This window comes from Podarcis erhardii (genome assembly GCF_964252035.2).
Source record: "Podarcis erhardii genome assembly, chromosome: 17".
NCBI classification, from domain to species: Eukaryota; Metazoa; Chordata; class Lepidosauria; order Squamata; family Lacertidae; genus Podarcis; species Podarcis erhardii.
In genome coordinates, this window is record NC_138515.1 from 4,574,288 (window position 1) to 4,600,243 (window position 25,956).

Here is a 25,956-nt window from a genome sequence, read left to right on the forward strand (position 1 = left end):
TCCATTCACAGAAACACTTTATTTGAATAATTAGAAAGATTATAAAATCGAGCAGAGAAACAATGGCAAAGGAAGTAATCATATGCAAGGATTTTTTTTAGGCTATAATGTAACTAACTTCCCACTTCTAAAGGTTCAGTGAAACGCCCCCACCCCTCCTTTATATCATGGTATGAGTTCAGCCCCTTTAGCAAGGAATAGGGAGGAACTGTAACCCTCCAGGTGTTGAACTCCCCAGTCCCAACCAGCATGGCCCATGTGGTCAGGGATGATGGGAGCTGAAGCCCAATAACATCTGGAGGATGACAGGTTCCCCATCCCTGCCCTATAGCCACCCACCTGCCCCCCAGCTTACCAGGGCCGGCCCTGATAAAACTGACACACCCCCACCACCCTCCCCATAAGCCCTTTTCAACCCATCTTTTCTCAAACCTCTTTTTTTATGGACAGAGTTATGTGTCGCCTTGACCCTGACCCCATTCAGGTTTTTTATTAGTTCAAGGTGATGGGCAATCTGTGGTTGCCCGGAATCCAGTAAGGAAGGTGCTCCTCTGAACCACTTTGAACCAGACAGGGTTGCCAAAGCCTTTTCCATTTGCCCACCCCTGCCACTCATTGCCCAGGATACAGCTCTCAGTTGCCCTTTGGAAGGACTGGCCATGCTCCTTGCTTAAGACAGCCCAGCAAACATTTCCCACAAACACAGTAACCAAGGCCCAATTCTCACATTCTCCTTTTGCAGCAGAACTGCAGGGTGCCCAAATACTGCAGGAAACAGTGTGCGAATAATGTAGCTCTGGCATGCTGAAAGCAGAGTTTTAAATGGCCCCATTTCACACCCACCTTCACAGATGAGCTGCAACACACACACACACGCACACAATTTTGAGTCCACATACAGTGATGGGGCAGGAATGGGAAGAATGTGAGAATCTGGCCTTAGAAGAATGATAAGATAGCCTTCATGGCATCAGACAAGAGCCTTTCAGATCCCATGCTCCTGTCTCTATAATCTAGAGAGAAAGGCCCCTTAGGCCATCCTCTCAAGCATCTTGCATGTTCTCTGCTACATGCAGCACCAAATACTGTAGAACCTTGGAACAAGCAAACCAAAGACTCTCATCAAATATATATATGTATATAATTGCGGGATGTCACCCAGTTTAGAGGAACTTGGACCTCCAGCCGTTTATATTTCAAGCCTTCTGGAGATGAACCTCTCCTAGCCACAGGATTCCGCTTGCCCAAAACATGGTTTTGTCTCAACTAGTTGCAGAAACGTTCTTGATTAATGGGGGCGGGCAGAGGGGAGAGGAGATAAGAGGAATACATCCCTCTAGAGTGGCTGAGGAAACCTAGCCAGATGGGAGGGATATAAATAATAAATTATTGTCATCATCATCATTATTATCATCATCCCTCCTTTCTCAGTTCAGCATGGTTTCCCTCCAACCTAGCATAAAGCAACTTTAGTATGGAGGAGAGAGGGTGATTTGGAAAAAAATATGTGGCAATTTGAGACAGGATGGAATGGGTGTGTTGTGCAATCAGACTCTGGAAATGTGAGCAGAGATAAATGCCTGCCCCCCGCCTTTCCTAGAAAAACATGCGCTTCTTCAGCAACAGGGAAAGCAGGTCACCCTCACCTCTGACCAGAAGTGAAGAAATTCCCAAGGTTGATTTGAAATGGACCCAATCATGGAATACACCAGAAAGGAACATTCTTTGTCCTTGTGGAAGCAGTGAGGTCGCTGGTCTTTGATTCGTGGCTGCTGGTGGTATTGCATTGATGATTGCTGACTATTATTTGGCACATCAAGAGCCCTTGAAGCATCAGGTTCAGTTCAGTGAGGTCAAACGATGGTAGATTGTGCTGCATTTTGTATTAGCTGCTCCTTACAAAGGGAGTTGCTTTAGGAAGGTACTGCCATGTCCACGCCAAACTTCAGCCGGTGAGCCTGGCTCTTGGCTTCAAAGAGAATCTGGGAGAGGGGAGAAGCCCAAAGGAACAATACTAATAATAATATTGATAATAAACGCACAAAATATGTCAAATCAGACTACAATTCAAGAAAACCTCAGGCACAAAGAGCATTGCTGGTGGTGAGGGTTCCTCTGCACTGGATTCTACCACTGCACCTGGGTGGGCAGTCACCTCCCACTAGTGGAAGGAAGCGCAAATCCCCAAAATAGGGGAATGTGGAGCCAGGGCCCTGGAAGATTTCTGTTGTGTGAGCACTAAGTTGTTCTGCTCGCATAATGTCTCGGTTGAAGTCAACCCAGAAAATAGTCCCATTAGGAGCAATAGGACTCACTCCCTATTCTAGGGGTAGCCATAGAGAGTGCCTTCCAAATGATGGGAGTTGCGATCCAAAATGTCAGGAAGGTAACACAGGGGCTGCACCTGCCGTAGTCAAGGAAAGAGGAGCCTGTGCTCTTCCAGATGTTGCTGGAATCCAGCTCTCATCATACCTGCCCTGGTATTCGAGAGGGACGCTGCTGCTGAACACGAGGGCTCCGTTTAACTATTCTGGCCAATCAGTGACATTCCTAGCAGCACAGCTGGAGAGAGGGCAGGTGCAGTGGGAGGGGCCTGGCACTTGGAGCACCTCCCACTTTTTGGACGCATCAACTGCCATTATTCCGAAGCAGAAGCCTAGGATTATTCCTAGGATTATTCAGGAGATGGGGCTGGAAAAGAGAAGTCGTGTGCTTTCAAAATACTACTTTCCACCACGCTGTTTTCCTGAAGAAGCATGGCTGCTGTTTTGTTTCATTTCTCATGAAGGGAAAATAATTCCTTTGAAGGAGTGCAGCTTCTTACTGGGTGGGACTTTGCACTCTCCCTCCTACAGGGATGTTGGAAATTTCCAGTGGGCACAAGAACAGAAACGGCCAGTGTTTGCTTATTCATCCCATGTCCGGAAAGAAAATCAATTGAGTGAATATGATTGGCATTCACTGTAGCTGTTTTCAGTCTGCAAATGATGACATTTTTACCCCATTTGCACTGGTTTCCTTTGCACTGAAATGAATGGCCTCTGTGTTGAAATCAGTGGTGTGGGTTAATGTCATGATAAAGTGATTAACTACATCATTAATTACGTACATAAAATTCCACCATAGCAGACAGCGAGGCAAAAAACCTTCAGTGCTGCCAGCAGAAACACATTCCATGCAGTTCACAGAATCCTCTCTGCAAAGAGCAAATTTGCTCTGCTCTCAGCATAATGGAACGGAATAGCCACAGGTGGGAGAGAAATCCCTCTGGATTCTCTGTTAATGGAAGAAGTTGGCCCCATCAGAGAACAATCTCTTGTCAATAATAATGGAACATTCCACCCACACTCTTCTTTAATGCCACTGTCAATCAAACTTTTTTCTTAAAAAGAGCTAGGGTGAAACAAAGCCTTTATTTGCTGTTCCCAGTTCTTTTTCTCTAGGGGTACGCAGGAGTACACATACCCCTAAACATTTTATGAATCTTTGTACAGTGGTGCCTTGCAAGACGAAAAGAATTCATTCCGTGAGTCTCTTCGTCTTGCGGTTTTTTCGTCTTGCGAAGCAAGCCCATTAGCGGCTTAGCGGATTAGCGCTATTAGCGGCTTAGCGGATCAGCTGATAAGCGGCTTAGCGGATCAGCTGATAAGCGGCTCAGCGGCTTAGCTGATAAGCGGCTTAGCGGATCAGCTGATAAGCGGCTTAGCGGATCAGCTGATAAGCCGCTTAGCGGATCAGCTGTTAAGTGGCTTAGCGGATCAGCTGATTAGCGGCTTAGAAAAAGGGGGGGAGGAAAAAAACCCCGCAGGAACTCGCAAGACATTTTCGTCTTGCAAAGCAAGCCCATAGGAAATTCGTTTTGCGAAGCACCTCTAAAACGCAAAACCCTTTCGTCTAGCGGGTTTTCCGTCTTGCGAGGCATTCGTCTTGCGGGGCACCACTGTACTTTTGTCCATTTACTGTATTTATTTTTTCCGATTTGAACTATAAAATGGTGATTTTCTTGAGTCAAAATGAGAGTACCCCTAAACATTTTTTTAGAAAAAAAAGCACTGGCTGTTCCTGTTCAAAAGCTGCCAAAAGCTTACTTTTGTATCTCAGTGGGGGAAAGCATAATGCACATAGTGAATTCAGTACCCAAGTAAACTAGTTCAGCGGCAAACCAGATTATGTCACTCCAAGTGCACTGGGGCTGGAACCCCTTAAAAGCAACAGCCATCAGATTATCTTGGGGCTCCCCGAGAGGGGTGGAAGCTCTTCACACCACCTCCCAAGCCTCAAGTAATGATTTGCAACCCCAACTGATGTTCCACCAAGCACTGCAGCTCAGATGGCTATGTATCATTTGTGTTGAATGACAGGACTGATGGGGGTGGGGGTGTCCGTTCCCCAAGCAAATGTGCATCTCATCACACTGGTTTGGTATTTCCAAGCTGAAGGGCAAACCCCTGGGAAAGGAAAGGGTGGGAAAAGGACCAAAGCATGACACAACTCACCGGGTGGTGGACATAGGCTTGGCATCCATAGCACCAGACAGAGAGGTCCGCAAAGCTAAGAACCAGCGGATGCCCAGACTCTGAGTTGTGAGCTACCATATGTTGCTTAATGTAGCGGCCACAGCAAACCTGAATGGGGTGGAAGAAGGCAGGCTTAGATGATGGTGGAAACGGCTCCAAAAGACAAGACTAACCTTGGGAATGGACCAAATAGACTCATTTGAAAATGAATAAACCAAGGACAGCTATCTGAAGCTCAACTCTTCTGCTCTTAGAGAGGACGGACCACACATCAGCACCCCATCTGGCAAGTATCAGAAGCAGAGGAAGAAGACAGAAAGCAGATACAGTGGTACCTCGGGTTACATACGCTTCAGGGTACAGACTCTGCTAACCCAGAAATAGTACAGTGGTGCCCCGCAAGATGAATGCCTCGCAAGACGGAAAACCTGCTAGACGAAAGGGTTTTCCGTTTTGGAGGCGCTTCGCAAAACGAATTTCCCTATGGGCTTGCTTCGCAAGACGAAAATGTCTTGCGAGTTCCTGCGGGGTTTTTTCTCTTTCCCCCCCTTTTTCTAAGCCCTAAGCTGCTTATCAGCTGATCCGCTAAAAGCCGCTAAACCGCTAATAGCGCTAATCCGCTAAGCTGTCAATGGGCTTGCTTCGCAAGACGAAAAAACCGCTATACGAAGAGCCTCACGGAACGGATTAATTTCGTCTTGCGAGGCACCACTGTACCTCAGGTTAAGAAATTTGCTTCAGGATGAGAACAGAAATCGTGCTCCAGCGGCGCGGCAGCAGCAGGAGGCCCCATTAGCTAAAGTGGTGCTTCAGGTTAAGAACAGTTTCAGGTTAAGAATGGACCTCCAGAACGAATTAAGTACGTAACCAGAGGTACCACTTTACTGTGGAGTGGATCACCTCAGAGAACTCAAGGGGGAAGTCAGCAGGCCGCAGAAGGCAGTCTGCACAGCGCCTCAACGTGTTTAAGGACAATACAACATGGAGGGAAATCTCCTTGCATACGACAAATACAGTGAACCCCACAGCAAGGAGGGAAAGGGGGGAAAAACAATCTTTCGCAACGAAAATGTAACTGGGGTACAAAAAAGACAACATAGTGTGGCAATTAAGAGCACTGGCCTAGGACTGGGGAGATATAGGTTCAAAACCCCACTGAGTCATTAATAAAACTCACCCTAATCCCCCCTCCAGACTGCCATCATTTGAGGTTCCCCCATTACCGAAGCTCCAGTAGTGATAGATTATCTGTTAGCTGTTAAACCAACTAAAACACAACCCTTAAAAAAACAAAAACTTAAAATCCAGGTACTGTTAATTCACTTTTTGGATGGTGGGGGTCACTCCCAGTTTACTTAAGCCCCCCCCCCCCGCTTGCCCACCTTACCTTGTAGCAAATCAGACAGACCCAATTCTCTGCCACGCTGCCACATTCTGCACAGGGCTCCAGTACATTCAAGCCAAGGGAAGGCACAGGGAGCACCGAGTCGAGGTGGGGGCACCATGGCAAGGGAGTCACAGCATAAAACAGCCCCTAGAAAGAGAGAGAGAGTATCATCTCTGCATCCTGGCACCCAACCTCAACCCTGGCCAAGCCCAGAATATCCAATCCCAGGTACCCTCCCATCTCTCCCCAAACTCACTTCATCTGCCAGGTCTTCTTCAAGTGGGTCACAGGAGGAAGAGCAGCCACCTGCAGCTTCGTCAAGCAGAATAACCTCCGCTAGCATTGGGGGGACAGCCGGTGGGCTTACCTGGTTGAAGGAGGGGAGATGGAGGAAAGAGAAGAGAGATTTAGGGTCAAGTCTTGCTTCAGATATCAGAGAGACCTGAAACCCTGCGATTTTCCATTCCAAGCACACCACGGGCAACGTCACAGTTCTAGAATAAAGGAGCCTCCAGTACGTAGAAACACAGTGAAGTGGGAGGGGAGCGCAACCAGCCCCCTGCCCTCCTTTTGGAGGAAAAGGCTTGTGTGGGAGCAGCTTAGCCCCCCTCTCTGTTGTGTTTTCTTTCTTTTTTTTTTAAATTCTTTTTATTAAGTTTCATTCTTCACATACTCACAAAAAAGTAAAACACAGAACATAAAATAAAAGGTAAAAGGGCACCATCACAAAAAGAAAAAAGGGGACCGGTCAAAAAAATAAAAAATAAACATTAGACCAATACATATCACACACTATCTGACTTCCTTCCCTACTGATTTCGGATTTCTAATTTTTAAAATATCACTTTTACCGCTGATATTGGTTATTAGTTTGTACATCGGAAGTTTTATATTAGACCTGCTATAGTTGGTAGGTTTTTAAAATTAGCTTCTATATATGCCATGAATTTGGTCTAGTCGTTATTCAACTTTGTGTTCTTTTGGTTTCTGATTCTCTGCGTCATTTTTGCCAATTCGACAAAGTCATATAGTTTTGTTTGCCACTCCCTCACGGTTGGTATATGCGTACTTTTCCAGTTTTGAGCGATTAACATTCTGGCCGCTGCTGTTGAATATTGGAATAAAGTTTTATCTTCTTTCCTAATTTCCTCCCCAATCATACCTAATAAGAAGGCCTCTGGCTTTTTAGGGAACGTATATCTAAATATTTTTTTTAACTCATTATATATCATGTCCCAAATTTTTTTTATTTCCCCACATGTCCACCACATGTGTATAAAGTTGCCTTCTTTTATTTTGCATTTCCAGAAATTTGCATTTCTGGAAATGTTGTGTTTTCTTATTTAGAAAAGAAATGCTGTTTCAGGGGGAGGAGAAAGAAGACAAGGATTTGGGAAAAAGTTGAGTGGGCATCATGCCACAGGCTGCGGTCCAGGGCCAAAAAAACCAGAAGGATTTAGAGCAGGGGTCAGCAAACTTTGTTTGCCTACCCATGATTTAGAGTAGTGATTCCACACCACCTCGCCCCAAAACAGGACTCTTTATAGCAGGCATCCCCAACCTGTGGCCCTCCAGATGTTTTGGCCTTCAACTCCCATGAGCCCTAGCTAACAGGACCAGTGATCAGGGATGATGGGAATTGTAGTCCAAAACATCTGGAGAGCCGAAGGTTGGGGATGCTTGCTTTATAGCCTTAATGGAATATGACATAGGGCAAGTTCCCAGAATAAGCTTTCCCAGCACTATCAATCTTCTCCCTCCAACTTGAAGCCACGGAGGGTGGTTGGGTGATTTCTGGGTGCATTCTGCGTACAAGCAGGGCTGGTACCCCAGAATCCTTTTCACTATGCAGGAGCCAAGTGACAAACAAGCCAATGGGGAAATTATTCCCTAAAGAAAAAAAGTGGGTAGTCCGGAAAAGCTACTGATCTAGAGAAGTGTGTGTGGCAGGTACAGCAAGATTCAACTGAGCACAGGCCACTGTCGCAGCATACATTTAGATCTCAGGGACAGCACTACAAAAAGTCATGGCTTCCCCCAAAGAATTCTGGGAGATATAGTTGTTAATGGGTGCTGAGAGTTGCTAGGAGATCCCTACTCCCCCTCACAGAGCTACAATTCCCAGAGTGGTTCAATAGTCTGTCCCCCTTTCCAGGAAACTCTGAGAAATGTAGCTCTGAGGGGAATAAGGGTGGCGCTGTGGGTTAAACCGCAGAGCCTTGGGCTTGCCAATCAGAAGGTCGGTGGTTCGAATCCCCAAGACGGGCTGAGCTCCCGTTGCTCGGTCCCTGCTCCTGCCTACCTAGCAGTTCGAAAACACATCAAAGTCCAAGTAGATAAATAGGTACCGCTCTGGCGGAAAGGTAAACGGCATTTCTGTGCGCTGCTCTGGTTCGCCAGAAGCGGCTTAATCATGCTGGCCACATGACCTGGAAGCTGTACGCCGGCTCCCTCGGCCAGTAAAGCAAGATGAGCACCGCAACCCCAGAGTCGTCCACAAGTGGACCTAACCGTCAGGGGTCCCTTTACCTTTACTAACAACTCTTAGCACTGTTCATGAATTACAGATCTCAGAATTCAAGGATGCCGAATTTTGTTAGGGGTTGCTAAGAGATTCCTGTTTCCCCTCGCAGAGCTACAATTCCCAGAGTTCCCTCCTGGCTGTTACAGGCATGCCCAGGATTCACTCCTCCTTTGTCCCTGACAAACCTTCAAATGTCTGTTCCAGTTTTAAAAGCTCCAGTCAGATTTACAACACAAATCAGGGCTCATTCACACTTCTGCTTCTCCCGTGCCCAGAAAGCACAGGCCCAAGCAGTTTTCCCTTTGTCTCTTGCTTTCTAGGCATGGGTTTGCCTTTCCCCCAGAAAACCTGCTCTCTTTGCACTAAAAGATTGGCGCTAACGCCAATCCAGAGAAAACCCAATTGCTTTGCTCTGATTCAGAGGTAAACAGCGTGTTTCCCCAGGGGAAAGCAGCAAGGCAAGCACAAGTCTGGGTGAGCCCTCACACTATGGCTTGCACTGGCACAGCTGCCTGGCACCTACCTCTGCCTCTTTGCCAGGAGACTCCGCTCCACCCGTGGAGCTCCCTGTCGACATGCCTTCCTTCTGGGTATCCACCGCTGGCTCAGCTTCTCCAGGGGAGGCCCCAACCTTGTGCCCAGCCTCTTCACCCAGCGGACTGGAATCGGGAGAGAGGGAACTGGAAGCTGTCTCTGCCTCCTCCGCAAGGCGGTCTTCCAGCTGGAGGGAGCTCAGAGCCAAAACGGCATCATTCAAGGTGTTCACAGGTTGAGCGCCGGGGCTCTGAAGCAGCTTCTGGGGGGCCTCTGGGGGGACTTCATCTGGAATGGGAGTTCCTTTCCCAGCTCGAGTCCTGGGCTTCTCCCACAGAGGAGCAGGCACTGGGGAGACAAGAGATAGGTTGCTCCTCCTTTTCCCACAACCACTGAGCTGCCGTCCAATTGTTCCAAACGGAGCCAGAGAGATAGGAGAGTGCCAACTCCAGCTTCCCTTCCTGGCCTGTTTTGCCTCGCCTTTCTTTCTCCTGGCACCTGCTTCTCACCCCTGTCCTCAGGCCCCTGCCTCCTCCCCCAACACTCTCCGGTCCTCTTCTGAAGCTCACCCACCTGGCAGTGTCATGTAGAGAAGGGGATGTTGTGACATCAGCAGTCATTCTACCAATCCTCAGTGCCATCTCAGGAGGAGACTTCTTTGCCCTCCTCCTGAGCTGTGCTGGTTGCTAGGTGCGCAGGATCATAGAACTGCAGAGTTCAACCCCCTGCAATGCAGGAATCTTTTGCCCAACGTGGGGCTCGAACCCACAACCTTGAGATTAAGAGCTGCTGACATCACAATCGCCCTGAAAGATCCACCCCCAACAAGCTGTCCTACTTCCTTCCCTATGTAGCTTTTGCAGAGGAGGCAGATATCACCGGAGATTACCCCCAGATGAAAGGTTGAAGCTTGCCTAACATGCACCTCGAAGTTTCAGGAGGAAATAAAGAGAGGCTGCGGCTGAGCAGGCCGTGAGCACCAGCTGCAGTGATCTTCCACAAGTGGCTTAGCAAAGGAAACGTGGGGCTTCCACCACATGATGCAAGAAGGCAAGACATGTGCTCTGTGGAGAAAGTGACTTTGACCCACACTTTCTGCATTCCAGGGCATTTTCTTTTGAATAGCCACAGCACTGTTCCACCACAAAGCCTTCTTCCCCTCCATATCTTTGGGGTCTCAGGTCTGATCACTGCCTTACCTGTGCACTTTTAACTTCAGGCCTCTCCTCTATGCTTCCCTGTAGACCTATTCAGCTGCAGCCTCTCTGCCTGGCCCTCTTCTGCAATGAGTATTGAAACATGGCCCCCACAGAGACTGGGCTGCACCGATGTGGGAGAGTCACAACCCAATCTCCACCCCCTGTATTGGGACTTTCCTGGCAGTTGCCCCCAGGCCCTTTAAAGCTGCTCAGCAGGTTGAGATGTGCCCTGTTGCTGCCTTTCATCTGCAGCAGAAACCCAACTTGGCAGGTTGGAACTGGTAACATTTGATATGCAAAGTTGACAGAATCCAGAGTCCACCACCCCTGCAGTAATGTTTACATCAACCCAGTAGTGTTACTCCCCGACCCACAGGAGAGGTGAGGGGGGCAGGGTGGTGAGGCTGACAAACAGAGCTTTGCGTAAAGGCCACTCTGTGATTTCATAGCACAGACCTATCAGCCCCCAGCTCACACCCTTACCCTCTACATTGCAATAGTTCTGATGCAGAGCATTCGCCACCAAGGAACAGAGGAGGACAGGAGAGAGACAATTCACCTTCCAGTCGCAGGCTTGCCCAGTACTTGCGGTGCACAGCGGCTACATTGGCCAAAGATTGCAGGGCACTGGGGTGGGGGGCCTTGAGGCGTCCCAGAAGGGGAAGAGGATCCCCCAGGAGGCTGCGTGTGCACATGGTCATGGATTCCGAGATCGATTCTAGGTTGTAGCCGCCCTGGAAAAGGGGGAAGGGAAATTTCAGAGAAATTGCGCCCCAGATGCAACCACGTACGAGTCTGCTGGGCAAGTCCTGCATGTTCATGATGGAGATGTGGAATTTGCTATCCCAAAGAACCTCTGTTGGCATTCAAAATACAAAAAAGAAGCTTCTAGTCCTCATGACCCACTGTCACTGGGTCCACTGGGGAGGTGGTGCTGTGAATGATGATGGCTGCTGTGTGCCATGATGGAGGGGGAAATGTGAGGAAGCAACAATGAAAAGAAGGCCAACGTTACTTTTCTGTCTATAAGATGCCCCCTATTTTGGGGGACTAAAATTAAAGAAAATGGGGTAGATAGCCCAGAGGATTGACCAGAGTTGTTAAGCTATTTTTTGAGGGAGGGGATGCAGAAAATCACTCACCCAACTGACAAACACTAACAATTGCAAGCAACGCACACCAAATTGCCAAGGCCCTTGATGCAGACACCATTCACCCACCCAATCCCTAAATCCTGCTCGCAGCTGCAACCAATCACCCGTCCCCCCTCTGCACTTTCCATGTGTCAGATGACCCCCCCCCCCATTTTAAACTTTATTTAAAGTAAAAAAAAACCTTGTCTAATACATGGAAAAGTACGATGCACAATGCTTGAGGGTACAACAGACTTTGCACCTATGTTGTCTTGTGGTGATTGTCACAACAAACCTTTTAAAGCAGGCCAGAAATCATTATAGTCAGGTTGCAGATGGGGTAAGGCTCAGAGGGTACAGCTTGCCCAAGAGCACCTAACAAGTTCATGGCAGGGGGAAGATTCCAAACCAGAGGCTTCCTGAGTTGCAGTTCACCTGCTTAGCCACTAGGCTACAGCAGCGGCCTTTAAGTAGAGACTACGGAGAGGGCAAGTGTAGAAATGTTGGTTTTGATTACTTAGGGCTCGTTCACATTTGACCCACTGCTTTCCCCAAGGAAACCCTACTCATTAGCAATTTGGGTTTTCACTGGATTGATGTTTGCTCCATTTAAAGCTAAGGAGAGGGTTTACCCTGGGAAAGGAGCGGGTCAAGGGAGAAATTGATTGGATCTGAGCTTTTTAGATGTGGGGACGAGCCCCTACTTGCTATAAAAGGCAGAGGGCAAATGAGGACTGTTTATACTACAAGTAAAATGCCCACTGCTAATGCCTTGGCAGGACCTCTGAAGGTGACATTCAGGTTTGCATCACAGCTGTCATCTCTTCTTCCCTGTCAAAGCAGCCAAGGCTGAACCCAGGGCAGAGTCCTGCCCCACAGCACAGGTGCCTCCAAGTGCAGAAGTCTGCTTTTCCCACAGCAATGAGTGGCAGCCATCCACTGAGAGTCAAACTCGAGTCACTGTGCTGCACTGCCAACCCTGGCAGCCCTTTCACCTTCACAAAATGTCCAGGCCTTGAAATGGAGAAGATGTACTTACCGTATTTTTCGCTCTATAACACGTAGCTGACCATAACACGCACATAGTTTTTAGAGGAGGAAAACAAGAAAAAAATATTCTAAACGAAACAGTGGATGTATGATTTTTGTTGTTCATGCTGTGGTCACAGACATGTGATCTGACTGTGAGTTCGGGGTAGCCCAATGCAAAAATCCTGAGGATCCATGTGGATCCATGCTTTGTAACCATGTTTTAAATGGGGAGGGAAGGAAAAGCACTCAAGGGACAAGGAGCACGTGTGGGGTGTGTGGAGAAGGATGCTGCTAATAATGCAGGAGAGGGGTATAAGGGGAGAAGGCTCCTTTCCTATCCCGCTTTGCTCCTTTAAAACAAGCAGGCTCTGCTTCTCTCCCTCCTCCCCGGCTTGGCTCGCTGAAAAGCTTTGCTGCTATTTAGTGAGCTGAGTGGGGAGGAGAGAGGGACAGTGAGCACAGGGTTGTTTTAAAGCAGCCAACCGGACAGGAGCCGCTTACACCCGCTTTGCTCTTTCAAAGCGAGCCACGGACTGCTCACGACTGCAGCAGATCCCCCCGCCATGCTACATAACACGCACAGACATTTCCCCTTACTTTCTAGGAGGAAAAAACTGCGTGTTATGGAGCGAAAATTACGGTAACTATTTCCCTGTTTCCACCTGAAACATTCTCCCCAGCTTTTACCACCCCGCAGGGGTCCAGCTCCGAAAATAAATATTATTTATTTTCACCACTCTGTCGGAATTGTTTGCTATGGATGCCAGCCCCGCATTTACTTTCCTGCAGTACTCCACCCCTTTCTGAATAACCAGGTGTTTTCTGACCCTGGAGATGGCTCACAAGCCGTGCACCCCAAGAAGTAAAAGGAGGCACTCTGTCCTACCTCCAAGACAACTGCCACCTTGCCTCCGGCCAGACCCAGGAGTAGATGGGTCATGTGTGCGTAGCATTCTGGAGTCACGAGGCATCCGCCCAGCGGGTCCCCTCGAGCAGCGTCAAAGCCAGCAGAAACCAGGACCAGCTCTGGATTGAACTGCAAATGGAAGAGGCCCTTAATTCCCCTTAATAATAAAAATAAAATATTTGTACCCTGCCCATTTGACTGGGTTGCCCCAGCCACTCTGGGCAGCTCCCAGCATATATAAAAACATTAAACCTTAAACAGCTTCACTATACAGGGCTGCCTTCAGATGTTTCCTAAATGTTTTAACATCTTAACAGCCGATGGGAGGGCATTCCATGTGGGGAGTGGCCACTACCGAGAAGGCCCTCTCTGCCTTGTTCCCTGTAGCTCCACTTCTCACTCTTCCTCCCTGGCCAGAGATGCAATACAGAAGAATGCTGCTCCCTCAGCCCTTTTCTAACTCCTCAGATCTATTAGGCATATCCATCTACCTGGTCAAAACAAAAAAAATTCCTTCCAGTAGCACCTTAAAGACCAACTAAGTCAGTTCTTGGTATGAGCTTTCGTGTGCATGCACACTTCTTCAGATACACAGATACACACGGCTACCTATCTGTAACCATCTACCTGGGACAGGGATTGCCCTCCAAAGACTCCAGCTCCCGTCAGCCCCAGCCAGCACTGTCAATGGTGAGGACTACGTCCAGCCCAGCACAAATACTGCTTGCACTTAACCAATAAGCCATTTTCCATTGCTGCAGTCTAGCACTTATTTACAAGTCTGAAAGCACATCCACGCTACTAACTAGTTCACCAATCATTTTCTCTTTCTGGCGCTTATAAAGGAGCAGTGCTGGTTAGGAGCCTCTTAACAGCATTGTCACACCCTCCCCAAATTACCCATTCATTGGGAGAAGCCATGGCTGCTCCTTGAGGAAGGACCATAGCTCAGTGGTTAGAGCAATTGGCTTTGCAATCCCTGGCATCTCCGGATAGGGCTGGGAGAGACTCCTGCTGGAAACCCTGGAGAGCTGATGTCAGTCAAGGCTCATCTGCACTTCCTTCTTCCCCTGGGGAATGCCATTCTTTAGCGATCAATTGGAACAAACGGCAATCAGGTTTTATAGCTAAAGAGTGGGTTTTCCCTGGGAAAGGAGCGGGACAAGGGGAAAACTGCTCAGATCTGTGCTTTCTAGGCAAGGGACAAGCGGAAGTGTGGATGAGCCCTTCCTATGTTCCTGTGTTGAACCCTATTCTGTGCCACAAGCCCAAGAGTGTGCTTGGGCTTCCAGGAAGTGGAGACTGGCACCAATCCACCCTCATTCCCTGCCCCAAACATTGCCTACCTCATAGCTGACAGGCATGACTATCTGATGGAAGGCAGCCAGGTACTCAGGGTCCCCCATGCGGGGACAGTTCCAAGGCACGTTAAGGGTGAAGCCCTCCCCAGGCCCCAGGCCCACCCGATCATAGTCTGCATCCTCGGAGGTGGGGAAGAAAGTTCCATTGTCATAGCGATGGAGGGAGACGTACAGGACACTAATTTGGAAGAAGGGGAAGCAATCAGAGAAAGGGGACGCTGCAGCTTCACTTGCCCACCCCCCCCAAATACAAATCAGGATGCCTAGGAATTGCACAACCACAACTGGGTGATCAAGGGCAGAATAGGAGTGCAAGTCGTTCCTGATCCCACCACTGAGCTTAGCCTCGAAGGGGCTTACACACCTCCCATCCCTTTTCTTGTGGGCTCTACCACCTTGCACAGATGACTTGTGCCCTTTCCCTTGCTATTCTGGTCCATTGACCATAACAAAATAAATCTACATACACTTCTAACCAGAAGTTTTAAAGTTTGTTTAAAAGACAAAACTCTGTTCAGCAGGAAGAAAAAGCACAAAGGCTATTCTTGCCTGTTGCTGCTTGTTTAGAACTTTTATTTATTAGCAATTAAAGGTAAAGGGACCCCTGACCATTAGGTCCAGTTGTGGCCAACTCTGGGGTTGCGGCGCTCATCTTGCTTTATTGGCCGAGGGAGCCGGCATACAGCTTCCGGGTCATGTGGCCAGCATGACTAAGCCACTTCTGGCAAACCAGAGCAGCGCATGGAAACACCGTTTACCTTCCCGCTGGAGTGGTACCTATTTATCTACTTGCAATTTGACGTGCTTTCGAACTGCTAGGTTGGCAGGAGTTATTAGCAATTAGTTTTTAGCTAATAAATAAATGTTAAAAACTGGAAAAAAGAAACTGCCAACAAAAAAGGAATGGCAAGACAAACCGTTAGAGTAAATTGAACTGGCTAGATTAACAGAGGCAGTTAGAGATCACACTAGACAAGAGTTTCAAAAAGCATGGGGGAAATGAAGAATACTTCACAAAACAGTGCCCTAAAATACTGGACTTGTTTCGATTGACGTCTGCAGGAGACCTTGTGGATATTTAAGTTATAATTGGAAAAATCTTAATAATTATTTATAAAGGAAACAGCTTATAAGAAGTAAATAAGGAGGCCAGATACAGGATAAAGGAAGTCTTTTATTTGGTTGTTTGTATTGTTGTATGTTATGCTCACGGTATGTTATGTTCACGTTTAATGACGGTGGATTTCTGTATTTGGGGGGGTATGTAATGTTGTAAATAAAATTTCCAATAAAAAATCATAAATTAAAAAAAACCCTTTTATTTATTATGTCACTTGATGCCTCTGTTTTTAACACTGCCTTGCATGTTTTTTTTTTAAAATGGAAGGCAGGATTTAAAACATATTAATTAATAAGTAAATGTGATCCACATGGCTTATTCCAGCTATGTATAAGGTGGATGAGTTTCTTGATGCAGAGTATTAAGGCTTTTTGCCCCAATTCACAGCCTCCATTGAAAAGACCTGCATCTGCAACCTTGGAAGAGATTTAGTGCCAGAGTTTCTTTGAACAGGGGAGATGGGAAGCAAAATACGTTACCTGGGATCATCTTCAAACATGTGCTGTGTCCCATTGCCATGGTGAACATCCCAGTCTAGTATCATCACCCTGAGGAAAAGAATCAGAATTGGACAAGCAGCTACATCTATGCTAGAAACTGAGTTGCAAATAGGCTGCCAGGCCACCAGCACTACAATTCCCAGGACTCCTGGTGGGGGACAAATAACAACAGCTAAACCTGCTGAAGTTTGTAGAACAAGATGCGCTCTGTGGGGCTATGCAGATAGACTGATGGAGCGAATCTGGAACTGGCCTCAGGTGCTCCTCTACATCCCTGACCTCATCACCAGCAAGCCCTGCCCCCTCTCAGCACACAACAGCAATGCTGCTGTCAAGTGGCTAGTCCTCTCTGGGTGCTCTGTGCCTCTTGACTATGCTACCACTCAGTGGATTTGTAACTGGCTGACTGACCGAACCCAAAGGGTGCTCATCAATGGTTCCTCTTCATCCTGGAGAAGAGTGACTAGTGGGGTGCCACAGGGTTCTGTCTTGGGCCCGGTCTTATTCAACATCTTTATCAACGACTTGGATGATGGACTCAAGGGCACCCTGATCAAATTTGCAGATGACACCAAACTGGGAGGGGTGGCTAACACCCCAGAGGACAGGATCACACTTCAAAACGACCTTGACAGATTAGAGAACTGGGCCAAAACAAACAAGATGAATTTTAACAGGGAGAAATGTAAAGTATTGCACTTGGCCAAAAAAAAATGAGAGGCGCAAATACAAGATGGGTGACACCTGGCTTGAGAGCAGTACATGTGAAAAGGATCTAGGAGTCTTGGTTGACCACAAACTTGACATGAGCCAACAGTGTGACGCAGCAGCTAAAAAAGCCAATGCAATTCTGGGCTGCATCAATAGGAGTATAGCATCTAGATCAAGGGAAGTAATAGTGCCACTGTATTCTGCTCTGGTCAGACCTCACCTGGAGTACTGTGTCCAGTTCTGGGCACCACAGTTCAAGAAGGACACTGACAAACTGGAACGTGTCCAGAGGAGGGCAACCAAAATGGTCAAAGGCCTGGAAACGATGCCTTATGAGGAACGGCTAAGGGAGCTGGGCATGTTTAGCCTGTTTAGCCTGGAGAAGAGGAGGTTAAGGGGTGCTATGATAGCTATGTTCAAATATATAAAAGGATGTCACATAGAGGAGGGAGAAAGGTTGTTTTCTGCTGCTCCAGAGAAGCGGACACGGAGCAATGGATCCAAACTACAAGAAAGAAGATTCCACCTAAACATTAGGAAGAACTTCCTGACAGTAAGAGCTGTTCGACAGTGGAATTTGCTGCCAAGGAGTGTGGTAGAGTCTCCTTCTTTGGAGGTCTTTAAGCAGAGGCTTGACAACCATATGTCAGGAGTGCTTTGATGGTGTTTCCTGCTTGGCAGGGGGTTGGACTCGATGGCCCTTGTGGTCTCTTCCAACTCTATGATTCTATGATTCTTAGGAGTTAGCCAGGTGCCACTGTACCTCATAGGACGTCCAGCAAGGCGCTGTGCATATCGTGCTGCCAAGGCCACAGAGTTGAAGAAGCAGAAGCCACAGGCGGTGTCTGATTCAGCATGGTGCCCAGGGGGCCGGACAATGGCCACAGCGTTTTGGACCTGATGCCCCAAAGGAGGAAAAAGTGAACTTGGTCAGTACCATAGTATCAGGGCTGGAGTCAGGCACAGATCAGCAACGAAACAATATTTCAATGTATTGTTGGTATTTAACTCCTAGCAAATTAGCTAAGATGTACAAATCAAAGTCTAAAATGTGCTGGAAATGTAAAGAAAAAGAGGGTACTTTTTATCATATGTGGTGGCCATGTACGATGATATAAGACTTCTGGTAAATGATATATAATGAACTAAAGAAAATGTTTAAAATAACTTTTCCTAAGAAACCAGAAGCCTTTCTTTTAGGTATTATAGGACCAGAGATCCCGAAGGACCAGACAAAACTATTTATGTATGCAACCACAGCTGTGCAGAAATGCAAAGATGGTATCACTCAGACCAAAGAAGAATGGCAGACAAAACTGATGAAGTATGCCAAGAAGGCAAAACTTACAGGAAGAATTAGAAACCACGAGGAGGTCTTTAATAAAGAATGGGGAAAGTTTATAATTTATTTGAACACCTATTGTAAACAATTACAAACACTGGTAGAATTGACAGAAAACTTGTAGTAAAAATTTGAAATATGGACTGACAAAGGATTTATAAAAATAGAGTTATGATAGAGATGCGGAGGGGAAAATCATTACATTAAGATCTACAATGTGTGGGGGGGGAGGGAAATCAGAAGGGATTACAGTATATGCTTATGTAAAATTGAAAATACAAAAAAAATTTTTTTAAAAAAATACATTAATTAAAAAGTTAATTCTTTATTGAAGGAAACAAACCACAGCTCCAGCCTAGTGGTCTCAGCAACTCTTTCTAGGAGGTCTTGCCCTGATGAAGCAGTTGCAAGGACTGAAGGTCCTTGCCTTCCCAGTGCCCACTAGGACTCCTCCTCTCCAGGGTCTTTCCCTGAGTCCCCCACCACTCAGTCCTGCCTTCAGGCCTCCAGGGTGGTCTGCACCTGGAGCAAGATGACTGCCCCCCCCCCGCCTCACTAGGCTGCCAGCACTCACCTGCCCAGAGAGCACGGCCTCTACTGCACTGAACGCGGAACCAGCCGCCAGCCGGGCGCACTCATAGGAGCTGGCGCAGATGAAGATGGAATTGTACTGGTCGCCCTGGCGATGCAGGTCACGGGGCTTCATGGCCGCCGTCGACTTCACCGTCTCCACGTAGGCCAGGCTGCAGAGAGGAGACGCAAGACAGAGTCGGCACCCCCCCCCCCCGACGGGAAGAGGGCGAAGCCTCAGAAGTTACTAACCCGCCCTTTCTGGGACACCCACCCTAACCCACTCCCAGAAGCTGCCAAGGCTCTTGCAATCTGGGGGTGCATCTCCACCTGTGGCACATTCGCAGCTCCTCTTCAGAGGCGAGCCGGGCCGGGAGCCGGCAGCACCTTTCCGTCAGGCGAAGCTCCCCGTGGCGCTGGAAGATCCGGGAGACTCTCTGAGGCAGCTCTGGATGCTGGCTATAGAAGAGAGGGAGCGCTAAGGGAAGGCCGGGCGCCAAGGCTTGGGAGGAAAGTGGAGGACAAGGGGGTGTGGGAACCTGCCCCCCAACCTTCATGGGAGAGATGGCGAGGACTTCACTTGCCCACTTTTTAGGGACCAGCTATGTAATTCCCCTCTTCCCCCCTCCACAAATAGTCACCTTGCAGGGGGGGGATATAGATAGATAGAAGAAGAAGAAGAAAAAGAAGAGGAGGAGGAGGAAGAGTTTGGATTTGATATCCCGCTTTATCACTACCCTAAGGAGTCTCAAAGCAGCTAACATTCTCCTTTCCCTTCCTCCCCCACAACAAACACTCTGTGAGGTGAGTGGGGCTAAGAAGTGTGACCCAGCAGCTGCATGTGGAAGAGCGGAGACGTGAACCCGGTTCACCAGATTACGAATCTACCGCTCTTAACCACTACACCACACTGGCTCTTGAGACCCCATTCATCCCTCACTGTGGTCCTGATCTGGAAGAGCCACCTCCCCACATCCTTATTTGCATACATAGGAAAAAAGCTCTTGGGGGAGTGAATGGGAGTTTCCCCCCACGATAGAAGCTTTCTTTTCTGGGCAACTGCTAGTGCAGCTGCAACCTTGGCAGCAACCCTGTAAGTATTATCGGGTTCTCCCATATTGCATGGGTGTATGTGTGGGATGCTCCTGCTGAGAGGACAGTAGTTAACCCTTTCCAGAGCCAACCCCCTGCAACTGTACTGGGGCTTGCAGGGGGGACTTTCCACTGGCTCCCACAGGAGGCTTTGTTCAAGCCTAACTACAGCACAGGATGGTGGCAGAGGAACCACAAGCTACATCTGGCCTAGAGTTAAAAGCTATGCATGGAATTGATCCCTACCTGTCCCACATGTTGTAATGCTCTGTCATCTTCTCATCATAGACCAGCCCAGTGCAGGAAGGGGGCCGGGGTAGCATCAGTTCAGCCGCTGACTTGGACAGGATCTCGGCTGCTGGCAAGGGGTGGCCTGGTGGAAAAACAGTGCCCGCCTCTCTTCCATTCTCCCGAGGCACATCAGTACCTGAATCATTATAGGGGGGGAAGGCAGGGAAAAGTAGGTGATTTGGGTTCCTCTGCTTCCTGGAAGGAGCTGCAGCCTGTGGGGCTAAGAAGACAGGCTGGCCCAGGATATTTTGTTGATTGAGGCAGAGCCACCAAGAGCCACAAGCAGCATGTACTGCCACAAGGGCTATTGCCCCCCACTTCCTGGTAATAATAAAACAAATTAAAGAGTTAACCATTTGCTGCCTTTTCATGACACCCCAAATCAAGATGTCTGAGGCAGGACCAGCCCTGGCAGGAAGCGAGCAGAACCAAAGAGGACCAGGTTTGCTGCTTGCTGCTTGAGAAAGAGGGCAAAACAGAGGCAGAGGCTGCAGAACTCACTGGTTCTCCGGAGGTTCTTCCAGTACTTGCTGTGAACTGCAAGGGTCTGGGAAATGGAGCACAGGGCACTGTTGGGAGGGAAAAGTGAAGGCGGCTATCAGGAAACGCTCAGGCACAATGCTTGGGAAGGGGCCCAATGCACCCGCTCTCTTACCTGGCACATGGGGTAAGAGGAGACTCCAGCAGAGGACAGGGGTCTCCTAAAAGAGCCTTGAGGACTGCGCAGGTTCCCTCTGCCAGGGACTGGAGATTGTAGCCACCCTGAAAAGGAGGAGGAAAGGGAGAAGATAAGAGGGCCACAGTCCCTTCCCTGGGAGAGCAGCTAGATCTGTATGGGAGCCGCTCTCCTTCGCCCAGGAACAAGATGGAAAGTGTGCATTGCTCACCTCCAGAGACAGAACCAGCTTGCCTCCAGACAGCGGCATCAGCAGATGTGTCAGGTGAGCAAAACATGCTGGCGTGGCTGACATCTCCCCCTACGGATGCAAAAAAAAGTGGGGTATTTTGCTCTCATATCTTACTTTTGGAGAGTGGTTTCTACTAGAGATTTTAAAAATCCAGAAAAAATATGAGGGTCAGGTGAGTTAGTTGCCTCCACTGCAGCCCCGAGAAGCCCTTTAGAGCGCCTCCAGGAGCTCCATGTGATGGATACACAGGACTAATTAATATATTGTGTTTTAGGCCCCATAAAGAAGAAGAGAAGAAGAGGAATTTGGATTTGATATCCCGCTTTATCACTACCCTAAGGAGTCTCAAAGCAGCTCACAATCTCCTTTCCCTTCCTCACCCACAACAAACACTCTGTGAGGTTGAGTGAGGCTGAGAGACTTCAGAGAAGTGTGACTAGCCCAAGGTCACCCAGCAGCTGCATGTGGAGGAGCAGGGAATCGAACCCGATTCACCAGATTACGAGTCCACCACTCTTAACACCACACTGGCTCTCTAAAAAGCAATCTAACCAATGTGCCCTCCAGATGTTCTTGGAGTCCAATTCCAATCAGGTTTAGCCAGCATGCCTGATAGTCAGGGATAACAGGAGCTGGAGTCCAGCATCACCTGGGGGAGAGCCAAGCTGGGGACAACTGCTAGAAAGGATGGAGGGCGCCTATGCTTCCTAGTGAGATGGAAGTGCCTAGAGCTTGTCTACCTAGAGCTCAAGCATGCCTCAGATCTAAATAAGCAGCACGGAAGAAGCAGGGACCAGAGGATTTACAGAATGAGAGGTGGGGAGAAGATTCATTCCCTCCCTCTTCCTGCCCCTGCAATCCTTCACCCCAAATCACTTTCACCAACACGGAAGAACATGAGCAGGCCCAGCACGCATGCACGCACACCCACACCCACCCACCAATCACAGCTTGAATGAAAAGCTGGAGCTGGGAGAGCAATCTGCTCCTCCCCACCTGGTGCCAGTAGCTCTTCACTCAAGCTGTTCACTACTGAAGTTGGAACCAAGAGGGGGAGAATAGGGCTTGCAGCCTGGCCTCATCTTGTCCCTAGTATTCACAAAGTGCAAAGTGGCCAGAGAATCACTTCATTTCCTGTTCTCTCTTTTACGTCTTCAAGACAGGAGACAAGAAGCCTTGGCTATCAGCTGGTCTGGGGGATTTAGGACAGCAGGGTGGGAAGAACAGCACAGCTATGTTGAGCAGATGCGGTGGAGAAGTCAGTCTGTCCAGCATTGCAGATTGTTCCCTGCAACATGCAGCAACAAGGCTGGGCACATTCTAAGGCAAAAAGTTCCCTCTTACAGGACAAACATGCGGCCGAACAGACTCTGCATGGAAAATGTGAGCCCAGGACACACTCCTAAATCCTCTTTGGGGTAATAGGTGCTCTGCAAGAAATCTATGTAGAATGGTTCCCTTCAGACAGAAGCCTGAAAACTGCTGAGGAGGGAGGGCTGTTCTGTAGAGTTTGCGAAAGACATTTTCATACCTTGGGGTCACCGATTACAGAGTCAAAACCAGCAGCAACCAGGACCAACTGGGGCTGAAACTGCAAGAAACAAACAACCCAAAAGGAAATGGGTAAGCCAAAGATCTCACTTGATCTCCCATTAACCAAACAATTCTACTTCCCAATCCTCACCTCCAAGGCCACAGGTAGCAGGATATGCAAAAAGGCAGAGAGGTAGTCAGCATCCCGCATCCCTATCTGGAGGGACAGACAGAGCACATTAAAACTCTTGAAGGAGAGCCCTAATCCATAAGCAACTCATTGAAACACAGACACACAAAAAACCTTGTCTTAGAGCAGCCACTATTGAGTTGGGGCCAGTGGCAATGAAACACACAGGTAAATCACTCTACGGGTAAAGGGCACCCCACCCACTAGCATTTCCTACCTGATTCCAGGGCAGGTTGATGTTGTAGCCCTCTCCCCGACCTCTGCCCACAGCATGACTGTCAGAGTCTAAAAGGTGGGGCCAGAAGCTGCCCCCTTCATAGCGATGGATGGAGAAATAGAGGATGCTATGAACAGAAACCATGGCAGATACAGCAGTGAGGAGAAATATTGCCCATCGGCCAAGCTCCAGCACTCTTAGCCCAGTTGGGCTACAAGCCTTCCAGGCCACAGCCCATATTTAAGTAGACCACCCCTTCTTTTGCAAATTCCTGTTCACCCCCAAACAGGCTTGCCCAATACCCTCTGGTCCCTTTTATTCTGCACCTGGGATTGTCCTCAAAGAGGTACTGGGTGCCTTGTCCATGATGCACATCCCAGTCAACAATAAGCACCCTAGAAGGGAAAGAAACATGAAGGGTCACCAATAATAAAAGAGAACTACGCAGAGCTCAGCTTTCTGAAAAAAAGAAAAGTTACCATCAATGCTCACTGTCAATGACATCCCTCCAATGAGTCCTAGATATTGTAGACCTACAACATTTGGGATAAGATGCCACCAGTATGCTGATGAAACCCAGCTCCATTTCTCTGTTATTATTAGCATTTTTATTTCTAGCATTCAGACATCCCCTAATTACTGCAATGCTGCTTTTAACAGCCCTGTAGGCCAATATTATTACCCCCAACAGGATAGATGGATTTTCTGAAGCCAAGAGAATACTGGCTAGCCTTAGGACAGCTAATGGGTTTGTGGCAAAGATGACATTGGAACCAGGGGCTTCTTAGCTGCTATGCTATGTACAATTTGACATAAATGTACCAGCTGCACTTTACTTTAAAAGAAATGGCCAATTGTTACTGAAACTTCAGCTCAGGATAATTCTACACTCCCTTTCTGCACAAGTACAAGGCGGGTGGCTGCCGTATTTTCTACAAAGCAGCTACAACTTGCTATCAAGACCAGCCATGTTTCTTTGTAAAAAGGGAGGCAAAGATCCACTGCTGAAAAAGTCTGGAAAAGGGACATTAGAAGGCTCCTCTTTGGTAGATTAATTGCCTTGATCCTCACTCAACAGAGGACCAAAGTTCTGGATTGCTCTCCTATGAGAAAGGTTTGAGGATGTGTGCTCTAAAAATGAAGGATTTCATTTAGGAGGCCTGCCTCTATGCACCTCCGACGTGGGTCCATGATACTCACCGCTCCACTCCCAATTTTTGCCGCGCATATTGGGCTGCGATGCCTACATTGTTGAACATGCAGTAGCCATCCATCTTGTCACGCTGAGCATGGTGTCCAGGTGGCCTGAAACCAAAAAGGTAACATTGGCTAACCCCAGAACGAGAATGTTGCATCAGGAAGGGAGACTTGGTGATTCATTCCAGAAAGTGTCCAGCCATATACTTTGGTGGGCCTCTAGGGGATGTTCCCAAAAGTGTTGGAGACATCATCACATGCCTTCTCACAACTGTCTTGTGAGAAAGCACCATGAAAAGGAAGCAGTTGAAAAGCACAACCACACATCTGCTCCTGGATCAGACAAGGGGGACTCCTTCCATTAGCCCCCCAGCCCTCGTTCAGAGGAACTAAATGTTTTCCAGTTGTGGATATTTTTACTATAATATTATTATTTTGGTTTGCTCTTTGTTTTGTTCTTGAATTCCGTGGGAGGGGGGAGGGGACTGGTTCAATGTTTACCTCCTCTCCCCGAGGGAACCCCTGATTCTTTGTGGGAGGGGACCAGAAACCTCTGGGAGTCCTGTGACATCCTAAATGTGTTAGCATTTATTCCGGCATAAGCTTTCATGAGCATTCTCAGAACCACCGTGCCAAGTCATGAGAATTATTAAAGTGGCATAAATCAGATATGTTTTGCAAGGTTAGTATGCTCTCTGTTTCAATATATAAAAATTCAGCTGTAGATATTATGCAGCAAACACAGAAGTCACGGCCTCACTTTTCTTGTGTTGTGTGTGCAGTGCTGGATTTACGTATAAGCTAAACAAGCTACAGCTTAGGGCCCCACTCTCTTGGGGGCACCCAAAAAATTTAAAGGAAAAAAACCCTGGATGTATATTTCCAAAATATAAGATAAAAAACAAATTAAATTAAATTTACATAGAGCAACAGTGTTTTGTGTTGTGTAGGCTCCTATGATGTAAGTAATGGGCACTGCCTGCTAACCTGCTCCCTAAAATATCGCTGGTAATTATTTCACTATTAATACACTTCTTCTTAATTGTATTTCACTATTAATATACTTCTTCTTAATTGTATTTCAGTTCAACAATTACTTTGATAAATTACGTATTTTGTTATGTGCAAATGGCTTTAGATACCTATTAGGTCCATAAATTACTATTTGGCATATATTCAATACAAAAAACAGTGACAATTTGTTGTTGATAAAGGACAGCTGGACATATAAAGGGCCCCATTACACTCAGTAGCTTAGGGCCTCATCAAACCTAAATCTGGCCCTGTGTGTGCGTACACGTGCATGCACCAGCGATATTCATCTTCCTTCCTTATCATTTCTCCCCTACTTTTACCAGCACCAGGCTCCAAGTTTTTTGTTTTTGTTTTCAGTGAAAATGGCCTGGGGATTGAGGTAAGGGTTAAGCACCCACATACTCAGCAACATTCCTCCACTGCATATTACAGCAGATAGCAAACAAAACACTGGTTCTGGCTTTGTTTTTTAATCAGGGGCAGCCATCATGGTGCCCGCCAGAAGTTATTGGACTCCAACTCCCATCTGCCCCCAGCCAGCACGGCCAATAATCTCCTCCGCTGGGGAACCAGACCCATCGCCTGGTCTCATGCTTTCCCTACCAGAGGAATCGGCAGAAAATAAGGGACTAAACTAAGTGCCCTCTGTGACATCA

At 47.8% G+C, this 25,956-nt stretch overlaps 1 protein-coding gene across 2 annotated transcripts in view; it reads right to left on the reverse strand.

The window, feature by feature from the left end:
- Positions 1–25,956, reverse strand: part of HDAC6 (histone deacetylase 6) — a 37,346-nt gene continuing 11,390 nt past the window's right edge. For both annotated transcript variants that reach the window (XM_081844851.1, XM_081844852.1), the window contains exons 9-29: positions 24,269–24,373; positions 23,395–23,463; positions 23,069–23,195; positions 22,813–22,878; positions 22,660–22,719; positions 21,108–21,197; positions 20,876–20,982; positions 20,722–20,789; positions 20,176–20,356; positions 19,168–19,296; positions 18,842–19,010; positions 17,689–17,822; positions 16,194–16,262; positions 14,580–14,772; positions 13,213–13,362; positions 10,721–10,895; positions 8,952–9,310; positions 6,161–6,271; positions 5,905–6,051; positions 4,497–4,625; positions 1–1,982 (exon numbers count right to left, since the gene is read on the reverse strand). In XM_081844851.1, the coding sequence (XP_081700977.1) occupies positions 1,914–1,982; positions 4,497–4,625; positions 5,905–6,051; positions 6,161–6,271; positions 8,952–9,310; positions 10,721–10,895; positions 13,213–13,362; positions 14,580–14,772; positions 16,194–16,262; positions 17,689–17,822; positions 18,842–19,010; positions 19,168–19,296; positions 20,176–20,356; positions 20,722–20,789; positions 20,876–20,982; positions 21,108–21,197; positions 22,660–22,719; positions 22,813–22,878; positions 23,069–23,195; positions 23,395–23,463; positions 24,269–24,373 (2,707 nt within the window). In that variant the 3' untranslated portion in view covers positions 1–1,913. The remainder of the gene's footprint in view (positions 1,983–4,496; positions 4,626–5,904; positions 6,052–6,160; positions 6,272–8,951; positions 9,311–10,720; positions 10,896–13,212; positions 13,363–14,579; positions 14,773–16,193; positions 16,263–17,688; positions 17,823–18,841; positions 19,011–19,167; positions 19,297–20,175; positions 20,357–20,721; positions 20,790–20,875; positions 20,983–21,107; positions 21,198–22,659; positions 22,720–22,812; positions 22,879–23,068; positions 23,196–23,394; positions 23,464–24,268; positions 24,374–25,956) is intronic.